Source organism: Gouania willdenowi, chromosome 21, assembly GCF_900634775.1.
Source record: "Gouania willdenowi chromosome 21, fGouWil2.1, whole genome shotgun sequence".
Lineage (NCBI taxonomy): Eukaryota > Metazoa > Chordata > Actinopteri > Blenniiformes > Gobiesocidae > Gouania > Gouania willdenowi.
The window spans coordinates 18,435,392-18,452,036 of record NC_041064.1 but is presented as its reverse complement, the minus strand read 5'-3'; the positions used below and the strand labels follow the sequence as shown (position 1 = coordinate 18,452,036).

Here is a 16,645-nt window from a genome sequence, read left to right as displayed (position 1 = left end):
TGGTCATAAAATGTTAAAATAGGATATTAATATAGAAACTTAATATTACAAAAGAAGAATAGATGAATTTCTTTAATAGAGCAGCACTGGATGTTTGTGTACTATAGAATATAAAATCATCATATGATATCCAAGGGCATTTCAAAAGAATAATACACAATTGAATGCAGGATCTTCTTAATGGGATCCCAACCTCCAGTAGAATGCAATTATCCTGTTCTAGGTTTGGCAAATATAAGTGACAAGTTGGGATTCCTTCATTTAATGTGATGCCATGTGATGTGAGAATTTCATGCACTATATAAAATCAGTTAAAGAGAATGCATTAATAGCTTCAAATAGAGTAGAATCTTACTGATGAGTAGACATGGCCCTCCCCGTTCATGGCGATGTATAACCCTGTCTTCACAGACTGAATGGCAACAACTCGGAGGCCCACAGGAATAAGGTTAAACAAAGCTGAAAGAAAACAAAACAAATTACAGTAAAATGTCACCAAATTACTTTATTATAACAGACAAATCAAAATCGACCCAATCACTAAGGGCTCTATTCTCCTATGTGCGTGAGTACAAAAAGCCGCGTAGCGACGCTATTTTTGGCTACGCGCTATTCTCCCCCTGTACTTAAGTCAGTCGTTGCGCGCCATCATCCCAGTTACGCACTGTGGGTGGAGCAGCCCTGAAATGTGAGTGTTCCCATTCAAATCTGGCTTTACACGCATTCTCCGGTGTGCATAAGTCCTTTTCCTCCTACGCGCTTCTAACCCTGGAATAAGTGCAGCATCCCGATAAGGTGAAACATTATTTTGCACTAGAAATATAGACTTAGTTACATTTGAAGCCACACAGACTTGTGCATCGCGCAGCAGCAGCTGTGATCACTCAGCTGCTGCTGTGTGATTAATTAAAACTCTGACAGACGCAGACTTCTGTCCATGTTGGTCACAGTGATTCAACTATTTTCATACTATGTCCAACATAAAGTCACAGTTTGATCCACTACAGAGTGAAGCAAACTGTCATATGCGGACGAGGATGGAACAGAAACTGTTCCCACATATTTTAAAGCTCCGGTCGCTTTAAATAATTTATATTTAAAAATACGTATTATAGAAGCCAATAGTTCTGTTTCACAGCAAATATTCCTCTGTATTAAAGCAGGACTCTCTGCGGCCAGGTTATTTCCTCATATCTCCAGCGCATCTAACTCTGTCACGCTTTACAGCGATGATGATGATGATGATCAAGGAGAGATTTTAACTGTGACTCGGACAGAAGAAAGCGGCCGATCCTCAGTCACACTGCAATAATCTGATTAATGATCTGATCAAATCAACCAGTTGCATTGTTTATCAATGAAGGCGTTTCAAATTAAAGGTGAAGTTTATCATTTTCACGGATTTCAATGACATTTACAAGCGTTGGGAAAACTCCATGTTCCGTGATTTCTAGACAGCCGGAAAAATGACATCACTGCCTCCTTTCTTTCAGTTCGCCTTCATTCACAGACTACGCGGTTTTGCTCTACTTACGCGCGGTAGGCATGTCAGGAACCTGGGCCGGAGAATACGCATAGGAGAGAAGCGCGTAACTGCTGGCGCGCAAAAAAGCACTCAAGCCCAGACGGGAGAATAGACCCTTTTGTCTATAAAGCACAGATAGAAGAGCACAAATCATAAGCTAAGCTGAAGCTCTCTGTTGTGAAGGTGTCTCCAAAAGCAAATACCACCATTGCTAGTTGCTTTGAGGTAATTGCTGAAAAAGAATTGCAGCCTGGCTAGTGGATGTGTTATGTGACAAGTAGTGCATATAATTAGCTGCACAGCCCAACTTGAGAAGCAATAATGGTTGGGTATGTGTGGCAGATTTAATAGCACCTTTGTTTGTGGCTGAGTCTGTGGTCCAATGGGTAATGTACGGTGGGACAAAAAAAAGTAATTGGCAGCCAACAATTGTGCAAGTTGTCCCACTGAAAAACATGAGAGGTCTGTAATTTTCATCATAGGTAACCTTCAACTGTGAGAGACAGACTGTGGGGAAAAATCCAGGAAAAATAAAGAGTTTTATTTGTAAATTCTTGCATAAAATACGTATTTGGCACCTACAAACAAACAAGAGTTCTGGCTCTCACAGACCTGTTCCTTAAAAAGATCTTCTATCTTCCACTCGTTACCTGTGTTAATGGCACCTGTTTGAAGGTGTGGACAGGTGTCTTTTATACAGATAACAAGTTCAAACAGTTGATCAAATATCTATGTTCTGCACTATTTATACAAATACGCTCTTTAAAAATTACACAATGTGATTTCTGGATTTTTTTTCACATTCTGTCTCTCACAATTGAAATATATCTATGATGAAAATTACAGACCTCTCTCATCTTTTGAAGTGGGAGAACTTGCACAATTTGTGGCTGCAAAATACTTTTTTTGTCCCCAATTTTACATTGAGAATGTGTAAATGTGGGATTCAAATGTGCATAGTGGCCTCCACTGGTATTGGCAGCTTAAAAGCCTGAGAGGAAACTCCAGCGAATTAAATGCAGGATCATTGGATTTCAGTCAAATTCAAAACATATAAAATTGAAATTTAAGCAATCGCTCGGAGCAGGGACCGCTACATTATTCTGAGCGTTGTAATAACGTGTGTCCACAGCAAAACACCATTCATCCCATTTTGTGTGTTCATCAGTCTCTTCAGCCCGATTAGATGTGACACGTGTTGCACTCCTATTGCGACGGGAGCAGGTGACACAATGTGAATTGTCACATTGTGTTCGCACCAAGCTCTGGAATCAAATTAAACACATAGCCAGAAGCAATGGAGGAGCGGTGCCAGAAGAGGCTAATAACACCTTTGATTTCCTCTTAAGACAAACATTTTCTGCATGGTGTACAGAGGACAAGGGCAATCTGTGTGACAGAACCCTTTAAAATACAGATATCACAAACTTAATAGCAGTAAATCTGATAAATCTGTTGTGTAACATTAAATTCCCTTTATATTAGTTTTCTCCTCTAACAATATTAACACGTGTATAAGTAATACTGCCAATATACTCACAGGAATTACTGCTGTCATCCTTTGTCCCATCGAGAGAGCCATCGGGGTTCATCTGCAAGTAGTATCCCTGCCTGCAATATAACCTGGTCACTATACCCTTGAGCTGGGGATCTGCAAGAGGAACAGAGAAAAGAAAAGTGAGAAGAGTATGAACATCTACTGCAAACTATTTCAACACTACAATATAGCCCGTCCCACATCAAAGCGGTGTAATACATAATACATGTCTATAGAACTAGGAGAAATTTAACAAAAATAACCCCGTGCGGGACAGGAAGTAGTGCATAAACACAGCATTAAATATCCGGATTATTTTCAAAATAAAATACTCTGTGTTCAAGGCAGATTGTAATTCCTTCCATTGACTGAGGTTACCCCTACAGAGGCAAACACCGACCTTTCGGGGCCTCCAGCGGGCCCATTTCGGACTCTAGTCAAAAACCGAGCACATATTCAGACTCAATGGAATAAAACCTGTCCACTGATTCCACATTTTTGATAAAACCAGCACCCGAAAATCAAGCGCATATTCTCGGGGGGACCAGACCTTTCTATTGACTCGATCCGAGCAATTCAAAATCCCATTTCACATATAAATATTGCACTTATCGATGGTTGAATCACTCAATTACACGTCAATTACACGTCAATTAGTGGGAAAGCAGATTGCGCTGCAGTTACGCAGCGGAGCAGTTTTGGAGCAGTTACGGATAAAGTGGAAATCCAGGGTCACACAGACACACACGCACACATGCCTAAATCACATGCTGCTATGTTTATTTCATCCCTCTTTCTTTCTTCCTTATCTTACGTACTCGAGCATTTCTAATTAGTATCATGAGCGTAGCGCTCTTTAGTGTTGTTTGTGTAAATACTAACTTGTTTGATTAATAAATGTTTAAACTTAACTATTTGTCTGTGGTTGATGTTTCGACATTGTTTTGATATAGAAGAGTAGAAAGTTTGACAAAAAATTCACACCCTGAAGGACAATGTATTAATTAATAACTCATAAAGTTATCTCGGACACTTAAACTCAATCCTGGATGCCACCCCGGCAAATCTTACTGTTAATAACAATCATAATTTATATTATCATTTTTAAAAAACCCATTGTGCCCCTACAACTGGATAAATGTAGTAAAAAAAAAAAAACCTACAGAAATGTTACAGACTACTTGGCCATTTGAACAGGAACATCACTATCAAGAATTAGAGTTTGTAAACCAGGGGTGTCACTCATTTTACTTCAGGGGCCTCATTTGACCCAGTTTAATCTCAAGTGAGCAGGACCAGAAAAATATTGTCTTTTTTTAAGAAGAAAAGTGCTATTTCAACATTATTGCGCCCCAGTTTTCAATAGTTTATAGATAGTATGAAATCCTGAGGTACAAGCGTTCAGTTACAGATATCTGCAATTTACCTATATGAAATGTTCGTCACACTTTATTTTGAAGTTTCATACATAAGGCTGACATACGCTGTCATTATCTGTCATTAACATGAATAAGCGTCATTTGCTAAATTATGACACCTTTGGAGCTATGTTTTGGGTTAGGTGGAGGGATCTAGTGGGGTTAAGTAGGGTTAGGATTAGGGGCAGAGGTGAAAGTAACAGATTAGTACTCATGTTACTGTAAGTGAGTTCCCTTTATGGGTACTTGTAACGAGTATGTTTCTAAATCTGTCATTTTACTTGTACTTAAGTACGTTTTTAAAGAAGTAAAGTAATTCATTACATTTCTACACCCAACCGTTACTTAGTAAATTATTATGTTTCTGTATGAAAATGATCAAAGAACATTGGGAAACTAGAAAAAAATTGAAATTACCAAACAACAATCAAATGCATCACATCATAGCTGACCAACAAGATTAAATGTAATGCATGGCACCAAAACAGCATTGAATGGACGTTATTTTCTCAGTTTTAGAGTTCATAAATGTAGCTAAACTTGGAGCCTGAGAATTTTTTTTTACATTTTTTAATTGAATTCATTTGTGTTATTTTATTTAAAAGTTAAAAAGTTCATATTGTGCAAGATTTTGTCTCTTAGTTTTTAAGTTTTAAGTTATACATGAGATGTTGACCATGGCAAGATTTATTACCAAAAATAAACGTGGGGGGTGAAAGTAACTAGTAACTTCTACTTTGAACTACTTTTTACTTGTACTTGATTATTTTATATATAACTTGTACTTGTATTTGAGGACAATTTCAATTATGTAACTGTATTTCTACTTCAGTATGATATATCAGTACTCTTTACGCCTCTGGTTAGGGGTTAGGGTGACGAACGACACTTAATTACAACCTTCATGACACCTTATTCATGCTAATGACAGATTATGACAACGTAATGTCAGCCTTTATGAATAAAAGTTGAAGTAAAGTGTTACCAAAACATCTCCTGGCAAACCCAAACACTTTAAAGTAAGAACAACAGTCTTGACGTCGATGCTTTTTAGATATTTACAGATCTGAGTCTCTGTCCTCACCCTCCCATTCCCCTACTCCCAGCTGAACTCTCGTCTTCTGAACCATGACGTCTGACTCTATCAGAGGAGAGCAAAGTTTATAGAGTCTTCGCCTTCTCTGCTTTGGCGCTCCAAGTTTGTTCATGATCCCAAACTCTGCACCTCCCTACAAGGGCCTAGTTTGGTTTTTTGCAGCCGTGGTGTGTTAATGTGTGTTCTTTCCGCTGCAACTACCAAGTTAAATTCCTTGTACTGTTCTAAACTGTACCTGACGAATAAAATCCATTCTGATTCTGATTCTAATGGGTTGACTTTTTGGACACATAAAGTCAACCCATGCTCTGAGATAGGACATCCAATTACAGACGGCAGGATTAATCCGTGGTCGGCTGACTCCCATAATGAGCCCAACAGCACCCTCTCTGGGTCCTCCGTGTGTAAGATGTGGGTGTCACCTCTCTGCCCTTTCCAGCTGACCCAGCAGGAATTAGCTACATAGCTACTGTAAATAAATCAGGGCTGCGTTAAGTTGCCTCGAGCAACTGCAGCTCAACAAGCCGTGTTGTAATTGAGTTGGCATTTTGAAGGTTTGTAATAACATGGAGAGAAAAAAGCGAGAGAACATATTGAAACTGAAAAAAAAAAAACTGCTTTATTAAATCTACCCGACGTCTCTTTTGATTTCATTTTTGTGTGGCTGTCTCTACAGCGAACAATTACCTTCACCTGAGCAAAAGCTGCCATGTTTCTTAATATACAGTGTATGCGCGACTGTGTTTGAGTGTTTGAGGGGTTCGTGTGGGTGGAAAGTATGTGAAAGAGCCAAAGACTGAAAATTACAAAGAAAAGAAATGGAGAGACAGAGAGAGAGGGAGACAAAAGGAGTGAGAAACCACAGAGAACTCCAGAGGTCTCGCTTTGGGTAGCAGAGTCAAGCTTTTTGTATTTTTGCCCTGCAGTTCAGGGCGTCCTCCTCTGAAATGCTTCTGTCAGGTGAAGGCATTAGGGAGCTTCTCCTGCTGCCTGAAAGCAGAGAATGTCTCACACAGTGTACATACCACTGGTCTAATATCTACAGCTGCTACTTTGCCTTGTTAGAATTAAAAATGAACATGTGGCTAAAGGAGAGCTTTCACAGTTTAAGTGCTGACTGTTCTGTTGTTTTGAATAAATTTTGTGTTTGATTATCCTTTTGTGATGTTGCTGCTGTTGTTTTAGTTTCATTTTTGCCTGTACAGCACTTTGTGATTTTATCTGTGAAAAGCGCCATAGAAATAAAATGTACTTACTTACTTACTTACAGACTGAATGGAGTCAAACACTATCGATTATAATGCCAAACTGCTAAGAAAAAAAAAAAAAAGAAGAAAAAAACCATCAAGCACCCCTGCTTTGTTGGCTGTGGCTGAACTCGGACTAAAACAAACGAACTAATCAAACTAACACATTTTGGTCTTTTTTTTTTTTTATAGTAAGTAAAAAATGTCTAATTACTGAAAAAAAACCAAAAAAAAACTACTAGTCCACAATTACTACTACTACTATTACTTATTGAGCATGTGACCTAAAGCCCTATTCGCACGGGATTAGTTTTACCTTGTGACCACATGCGATTTGTAATAATTGCGGAGAATGTCTGTGATGTTAATCCCGTGCGATGTCAGTAATTTGTAAAGTAAAAAATTCCCCCACAAATGACCTACTATATTTTGCTGAACTCCGAGGTTCTGTGATAATACTAATCCAATGTGAATAGGCATCTCTGTGATTTGGACAGAAATGGGCGGGATCTGACGCATGATTACGCTTTGTTTTGTTTTGTACCCTTGTCACGGTCTGAGTTTACCTCGTACTGAGATCGATTATGAGCACATATGCTCATGTGTGCATATTTATGTACTTTTGGCGAAGAATGGAGGCTGCATTGGAGTGTTTAGAAAATCTTTTCGGTCCCAGGCCAGCGAAACCTTATCGGCCCGTAACGTACGGCAACGAAAAGGTCGTGCTTTGGACTGTGCGGTAAGAATCTTTTTTTGTGTTTTCTGTTTGTAGCCTTCTATTTATTACAGCTGGCTAGCGCTAGCAGTAACACAGCACCGAGATGTGGTCAAAAGCCACAGTGAATGCGCCACATGAACATCAGACATTAGGGGGGTCATTTATTTATTACATGTGATCCCTAGGTAAAACTAATCCCATGCGAATAGGGCTTAAGACCAGAACTTTGGACTAATTAGCATCTATAATTAGCATTGAGCTAATTAGCGTTAATAAAATCCAAAGTATGCTCCAAAATGTTGTGGTCTTTGATGGTTTGATGGTTAAGAAACACCAGAATTCAACAATAGTTGCGTTTCCATTACTCTTGGAAATGCACAAAATCTAAATAAAAACTGTTGATGGGGAAACACAAATTTCGAAAAAAAACTCAAATATCAATAAAATGTTTTGAAACTTTCAGTAAAAGGTTTTGCAGGCGTTTCGATATTGAAATGTATCGCAAAAGCACGATGGAAGCCCTTTTTCCGCAATTCCACGTCACAGGACGAAACGTACCTGGTCACATGACCACTTCTCTTTATGAAAACATGGCGAGGTACAGGTGGACAGAAGAGGAGACTATAGACATTTCTTAGCATTATACTTAAAAACTATTACTGGCACGATAGACGTCAAACAACAAAGGAATGCGGAGTGTTATAAGAAGGTTTGGATCGTCCATCTTCCTGCAGCGAAATCTCGCGGGATGAGATTTCACGGGAGTTACGACTCGAGGCTCCTGCCCAAAAACACCAACTTCAACTGAATTATGTCTAAAGCGCAATTGTGCTTTGTTGACATTTAGAAATATCAATTTTGTTTTGCGAAATACTGTAATGGGAACACAGTTGTTTGATTAGCTAACTTTAGTGTTGGCGGATAGCAACAATAGCACAGACGGCTAGTAAAAACTGAAAAAAGTTGCCTCTTGAATTGATTAGCTAAAGCTAAATATCTGAGCTTAGTGTTACACAACCACTTCCAAAATCTACACCTTTGTCTTTCAGTTTGTAGATGTAACATGAGAGCAAACCCCAAAATAGTTAAGCTAACATGTGTGGTGGCAAAATTGATTAATTATGTATACTCATATATTTGCTTTTTGATCTCATTCAACTTAATACCCCAATTTGTAACTTTCCATTCCTGTCTGATGTCTTTTCCTCTTCCTGCAAAGTCAGTGGACCCATACTCCCATGATACAGCTTCTCTAAAGGAATGTCAGTTGGCCTCAGTTTAATCTCCAAGGCCAGAGCACGTCCAAACCCACCCCGGCATCGGAGGTGTTACCTCCGGCAGACTGACCTTCCCCCCCTGGTCTCTTCTTTGTTGTCTGTGGAAGGGGGGAGGTGGGACAAATGTGTGTGAAAGGAACTTTTGGTCCCTTCTTCGCGTCTCTCCTCTGGCCAGAGGAGACCACTTCTTTGTCTATCCCGCTTTGTACCTTTTTATTTAGTTTAGATTAAATCATTTTTTATTACTTCATCATCTCTCCTGTCTGGTCTTCATCATTTATCACCACAGAGTGTGTTTTCAAGTCAAAGACGAGGTAACCGTAAATTTCACCGTAACACATGTTAATTAGCAGCTTAATCTACCAACGAAGTGACATTGTGTGGGTTTGCCGTCTTGTGAGGGAAAATAAATTGACATCCAGAGAGTGAAGAAAAGAGTGGAATAAATATGTTGCAGTGAGTCTGCAGCGTGTGTGGGTGCAATACGGAGTGAGCGTCTCTGACGTCTCACAAGAAATGTTGTTTGTGCTCAAGATGTGCAGAATTGTTTCTTCATTTTCCGTCAAACCAAGTAGATTAAATGTTTCACCGCTCGTACCTCACGCAGTGATATCTACTCCTTGTGTTTACAAACGCATCACGAAAGTAATGAAAGCCATAAAAAAACAAATTGGACACATTGATCTCTTAACTGAATTTGTCTAGACTTGTCTTTAATGATAGCAAACAGGAAAGGCTGAAAATATGGATTACAAACTCGGTTCAAACAGAAGTGCCCTTAAGCATGAAACTATTCAGTACAACCATGGCATCAGACCAACTTCCCTTTAACAAACAGAGGAAATAATAAGTGAGTTCACACACAGCAGTGATTTAGCAGATAAAGTCCCTACAGCATCAACACAAGTGGCCGTCTTTGTGTTCTTTTAGTTTGTTGGATGACTAAACGTTCACATTTTCCCATGGATTTTTATTAAGAGCAGTGTTTCCCAACCAGGGGTACATGAGCACGTTGCAGGGGGTACGTGGAAAAATTAAGAATTTATTTCCAAGAAAATAAAAAAAAAACATTTTCAGTCATTTCATAAGTCCGTCAATAAAATGGTACGTGTGTTTTTAAAGTTTAAATGCCTGTTTAAAGGGGACGTATTCAAAGAAGCACCTTTTGTGGTAAATGACATAAAAGTTATATATAACACAGGCAGGTTAATTATTTGTTTTGTATTTATTTATATTACTTATTATTTTTATTTATTCTAATTTTTTTTTCTAATTTCAACATTATTATCTTTCTTTAACAACAATGTAATCATAATATATTAGTATTAATAATACAAACGTTTACTATAATATAATTTCTTATATATATATATATATATATATATATATATATATTTTTTTTTTTTAATTGCCTTTAATTTGGGTTAAATAAGAAGATAATGCCTGAATATTAATTGTTCAATTTAAGACGATGAAATAAAATGAGGGGTACACAAGACAAGAAAGGTTGGGAACCACTGATTTAGAGCACAATTCACCTGAGCACATGCTTCAGTAAACACACACACACACACACGCACACGCACACGCACACAAAGTTAAGTTACCAAATCTGTGATCAATGATCCTCTTTAAACCAGCCTTTAAATGTTGGGATATAGTGGTATTGATTCTGAACACTGATCAATGTGCAGCCATCTGTAATCCATATATCTCACAAACAGAACAGACTTAGCCCTCCTAGTGTTTGTGAGCAGCTGGGAACCTGTAGGATATGAGCGTGTTGACCAAATTGAATCAAATAAAAATAAAATGTCCATCGGCAGATAACAAAAAAGCGTGATAATCCTCTATATTATATTAAACCTGCTGCTTAATCCTATTTTCATGGGTGCCTAAAGGATCATGTCTGGATTTCTATCAAATACGCTCCAATTTTTATAACCCACTCTCCATCACCAGACATTATTTGTTATATTTTTCCTGCAGTGCAGTGACATAAAGGGCTTTGTGAGTGTAATAATGCTGACGCCCCACATGGCTTAATAAATTGCTGTTTATTACTAGTCCTAACAACTAAAACTATGGTAATTCAGTTTTCCCCTTTCAGACTAAAAAAAGAACTAATTGTAATGTGTTACAGCTGGTGCTTTCTCCCCCCTCAGCGCCTCTTCTCAGCTCAACACCTGAGTTTAACCCACAATCAGGGAGCTGAAGAAAACAGGAGCAGTCATGACATGTTAGTAGAGTCCTGTCCTTTTGAGCCATAGAAAGCTGTTGTTTTACGTTGGATTCAACACTGTTGGTAGGGTTGGGCAATATATCCAGATTCAAGATATATTGAGTTTTCTATTCTGGCAATATTGAAAATTACAATATCACCTATACCAATATATATATTAGTGCTGGTCAAAAAAATCGATTTATCAAATTTGTAGATAAAAACGATTTATATTTTGCAAATTTGAGTTTTTTTTAATTTGCGTTTTATTTATTTTTTATTTTTTCCCACCACAGTTTTTTTGCGTTCCATCCTTGTGGGTTACCGTAGCGCAATGTGTTTACCCTTTGAGTAGGCTATATGTGTGCCACAGGCCCGTTTAATGTTTAATTCGCACTATGCTGAGATGGTAAGGGAAGAGTTTATTATTTTAATTGTAATGTTATGTTATAAAATATATAGTCATCTGATTTCTTAATCAGAAAATTTAAGCTACTGTGAAGGCGCTGTTGCACTTTTGCTTAAACCTGGTTTAAAGCTTGAAATTGTTGAATGACAGAGCCTCATTTACTTTTTATTTTGGGATTGTTCTATGCATTTAACTCTTGAGGACAATCACAGCAATAAAGTTGCACTTTTGACATTATATCTGATGTCTGCTGTCATTTTTAAGTGCATTGAAAAAGAAAAATCAGAAATCGAACTGAAACTCAAATTTTTCTTCAAAAAAATCAGAGATTTTTTTTTTTTAGGCAAAATCGCCCAGCTCTAATATACATATACATTTTTATAGCTCATTTTGTATAAAAATACTCGTTTTAGGAGTCACTGCATTTGCTTCTTCTCAGAACAGCATTAAAAGCATAGTTAGATGATTTCTGAGTGTGTCCGCTAAACAAGCCACACTACAAAACTCACTCACACATGCTGCCCTTTATCGGAGAAAAAAGCAAAAGTGGCACATATTGTGCAGCTGTCAGAAAATGTAACCATAAATTATTTTCTGGATTTATTTGAATTTAAAAAAACATCAAGAATCGTATATCGATATTTTGAGAAAAAATGTTGAGATATGAGTTTTAGTCCATATCGCCCAGCCCTAACTGCTGGTAGTCCACATTTTTAAAAAAAGATAATTGCCCAAATAAACAAAATGATTTACTAATGGTGACCATAACCCTGGATTTACCGGGTTCAACTTTTCTCTTTTTTTTGTAAAATATATTAGGGGTTAGCAAATGTCCCTTTTTTATTTTTTGGGTTAGCAAGTAGCGCCGAAAAACAAACTCACGTAAGGAAAAAGGTCATCATAATTATCCACATTCATCCATCTCAGAGGCAGTGTTTTTCCCATTACATTGAAAAAGCCAGCCCCCCCCTACTTCAATAAGACTATTGTTAAAAAAAAGACAGAATGAAACTATGATGAGTTGCTTTAATGAGAGAATATGTCAATGAATCTATGAATATGAAGGCTGGATGAAAAAAAGCTATTGAAGCTGTTAAAAAAGATGAATGGAGAGCTTTTAGAATGACGCGGCTTCTTCAGTTTTATCAAACGAGCCCATCACATGCACACACACGCACACACACACACACATCACAAAGATGCTTTGATAATCTCCATGTGGTGTTTCCTACGTCAGAAGGTCTTTTCTCTTGATTCAGCCTTTATGGTTCTGCACAAAACAGGCCCAAATGATGAAAAAACAATGCTGTTATCTTTGATCTTACCATGCTTTTTCACAACACGCACACTTTGTCTCTCTACAGTATTTCTTTTTTTGTTTAAAAAAAAAAACCAGAGTGGTGCTTTCGCAGCAGCAGGGGAGGTTTCCTCGGAAAACAACACGTGTCGTAAGTGTAAAATCGGAAGTTGTTGATTCTCTGCATCACATTTCCTACACTACATATGCACCAGGGTGTCAAAAAGGGGGGATTCTTCATGAAGTGGCTGGTCTGCAGCTCTAGAACTCTCCTCTGTGTTATTTTCTGTTCTGTAACGCTGCTGTTTGTGTCTGCAGGTGGACACAAGTTATGCACAGTGCATTTCCAGCAGAGCTGAACACAGTCGGACACACAGGAGTAACAAACACAGTTGTCAGTGCAGCCCTGACTAACCCACTTAGATGTTACTGAAAAAACAAGAAGGGCTTTTCCTGGCTGTGAAAGAAAAACAAAAACCTTCAATATTTGACGTATCAAAGAAAAGCAAGACAAATCTCCATCAAGCCGTTTGGTTTTTTTTTTTATCTCATCAGTGACAGTTTTCATCTCATCTGATGCTAACAGCTCTAAAATCGGAGTAATAATATGTTCCTGCTTGGGAAAAAACACAAAAGATGCAGGAAATCCTTCCTTGCAGATAAGCGTCAAAGCAGCTAATCTAATGGTCTGTTGTATGTAACATGATCTAATGATTTATGGGTTTAATCTGCTGTGATAATTAGAGCCAAAGCACTGAGATTATAAGAGCGAACCTAAACTGGATATGCTGTTAGCTCTTTTACTGTGGGTGGATGTAACAGGATTTGGATTTCACATCTAATCCCTTCAAATTAAAGTTGATCACTGGTTCTGCATCTGCCACCAGAAAACATGAACAAAGATTTTTAAAATTGTGTTACAGTAACTAGAATGTGTCTCTTGATAATTATTCAACACAACGTGGTTTGGAAAAAAAAAACAAATCTGACCCAAACCAAACCAAACCAATCTGAAAACCTTTTAAAAAGATCAATCTGTATTATTACAAATCAATGGTACCTAAAAAGCCAATAAACTATGTGCTAGGTATAAATGACTTGCAGTTGGAGCTGGTTTTTGATTTCTTTTTAATTCCAGTATATAGTGTGTGCATTTACTGTACTTAAAACTGGAGCCAATCAATAAGTCAGGCTCTACATTACCGAGAGAGTGGCTTGTAGGGATGTAACGATTCACTCAACTCCCGATACGATTCGATTCACGATACTGGGTTCACGATACGATTCTCTCACGATTTATTTTACAAAATGGGACTGTACTTAAATATTCCTTAATACTTAATACTATACTATTTTCCTTTTATTTTTCATTGTCAAAAGAATCCCTTGATGAACTATTTAAACAATGCAATTTAACTAAAAATAAATCTTGAATGAAATAAATAAAGGAATAATACAAATGAAGTTGAAGCTTATTATTTAAATTCTGGTTCTATAGTAAACAATACAAAACTGCATAATAGTTGTTTTTCTTTTTAAAAGTGCAACTGAAAATGTATTTTGTGCCTTAACAATTGGACTAAAAAAACAAAACAAAAAAAAAAAACAGTCATTTTACTGTATTTAGGTCAGATATTTGTTTGAACCAGCAGAGGGCGCTGATAACCCAGTGGTCGGTTGGCATGCAGATATTTTGCAGTGAAGAAGAGATGCTATGATAGCAGACAGAGCTAATAGAAAAACGTGACTTTTACAGATATTCACGTAATATTACAGATATTCTTTCGGTGCTAAAGGGGTAATGAATCATTTATGAATATGTTTAAGAGTAGAAGGCGGCCAGAAAGAAAGCATTAGCAGATTTCGCTCGCCGCCAACACTTCTGCTGGTTAAAAAAAGTACTGCGATTCAATTTTCACAGCATCGATGTGAATCGTTATACCTATGAATCGATTTTTAACTGCCTTACGATTAATCGTTACATCCCTAGTGGCTTGGTTTTATTTGATTAATAAAGCCAGACAATGTCGGCAAAGGGCGCCTCGGCACCGTTTCCGGATTCACCGGAGCTGCGCTGGCTTCCAGCGCCTGATTGGTCGACGTGCCGCGATATTCCCCAAAAGTTCAACAATCCCAACTTTAGCATAGGCCGCGTTGGAAGCGCCGGTGTAGTGTAGAATAAACCTTCCGTGAACGTTTCCAACGGTAGACAGTGGGCATGCACACCTGGCAAACTGCGCATGCGTGTCCGTCAGGTTAGGGTGAGAATTAGGGTTTATCTAGTAGGAAAAATTAAGGTAGCAAAATATAGTACGTATATGTGTAAATATTTACTACGCCTGTAGGAGGCTTTCACGCGTAGGATTATTTATCACTACACCGGACGCACGGCAGAAGCGTCCGCCACACGAACACCTTCAAAACGCACCACACAGGAGGCGCGGGACGCGCAGCAGGACCTCCGACGCTCCCTAGAAGCGCGTCCACCATATATTGTGAATGTACACCTGCCGCTTTTGACGCTTTCGACGCGTGTGGTGTGAATGCGCCATAAGGCAGTCTATCAGGACTGAGACACACACACCCACACACACACACACAGACAGATGAGATGTTAACAGATATGCTATCTGCCTACTCTGCCAAGGAGGTAATATTTTCAACAGCGTTTGTTTGTATATGTTAGCAGGATTTTGTCAGAATCACTAAATCTTTTTTAACCAAAGGTGAACCTTATACCACCGAAGAATCCACACAATTTTGTATGTGATTTGGATAAATTTACTGATTCTGGATGAGTTTCAAAAATGGAAAAAACCCTATCGCTCATCATTGGCGACATTTTTTACATTTATATTTTATTTAGTAATTGACTGATTTTTAACGAACTTATGTCAAGTTGATTCATCAATTACCTCACCGACTTTAATATGGGTCGCATCCGGATTGCGCATTTTTTTTAAATAGGAGTGCCCATACATTTCAACCGACTGTATCGTTATTAACAGGGATAGAAATTTCTTACAAGCCTTAAGTATAAATTATCATGGTACCATGATCAGATCACTAATCTATATAACTGCCAACATCTGGAAAAGAGGATATTTGGTGTTTGGTTGAGGTTTGTGTTCTCAGAGTGCTCTTGTATACAATTAAGTTTCTTCAAAAATAATGTATTTATTGTCATGCATTGGACTGAGGTGGGCTCTAGAACCTTTTGCCAGGATAAGTAGGTATAAAAGATGGTGTAATCATCAGGTGTAATCCAGAAAGAATTACTTGTTAACAGCTATTGTGTAAAAATTGTTATTCAAAGTAAGTTATGTACGAAACACCGGCATAAATCTACACTCAAAGATAAACCAAAGAACGATTTTATATACATTTTAATCACTCATTACATGTCTTTCTAATTACCCCTTGGGGGATGAATAAAGCAACACTATGAAAAGGCAGAAAACAAACATACAGTGATTGTGCTCACTTGTTTTTTTTTTTTTTTTTTTTTTTTTAATCAAAAACAAGAAGTGGATGACAAAAAATGGGCATTACTGGTGAGGCTTTTAAAGAGCTCAGTGACAATCAATGCAGCCAAACACTCCAGGCTCACTCACTAAATCAATATCCAATGCCAAAGACAATATTGGACTAAAGGCTCCTTACAAGCCGACTGAGATTCCTCATTCTGACACCTCTCTCATTGGGGAATTCAATCTCCAGTCCCAGTCTGGATAGATCCCATTGGGTAAAAGCATGTGCACTGTTGCAACAAGTGTAATTTGTCATCCTTTATATAGCCTAATAATAAACACCAAACAAGTCATTAGTCTTGTTAAACTGAAAGTTTGTGGCAATACAGCAAATATACCAGTAAGTATGTTAAGTTGAGGTTATTCAGAA

At 37.9% G+C, this 16,645-nt stretch overlaps 1 protein-coding gene across 2 annotated transcripts in view; it reads right to left on the bottom strand.

Moving 5' to 3' along the window:
• Positions 1–16,645, bottom strand: part of fgf14 (fibroblast growth factor 14) — a 135,269-nt gene that overhangs the window by 33,684 nt on the left and 84,940 nt on the right. For both annotated transcript variants that reach the window (XM_028435646.1, XM_028435648.1), the window contains exons 2-3: positions 3,066–3,176; positions 356–459 (exon numbers count right to left, since the gene is read on the bottom strand). In XM_028435646.1, coding sequence (XP_028291447.1) covers positions 356–459; positions 3,066–3,176 — 215 coding nt within the window. The remainder of the gene's footprint in view (positions 1–355; positions 460–3,065; positions 3,177–16,645) is intronic.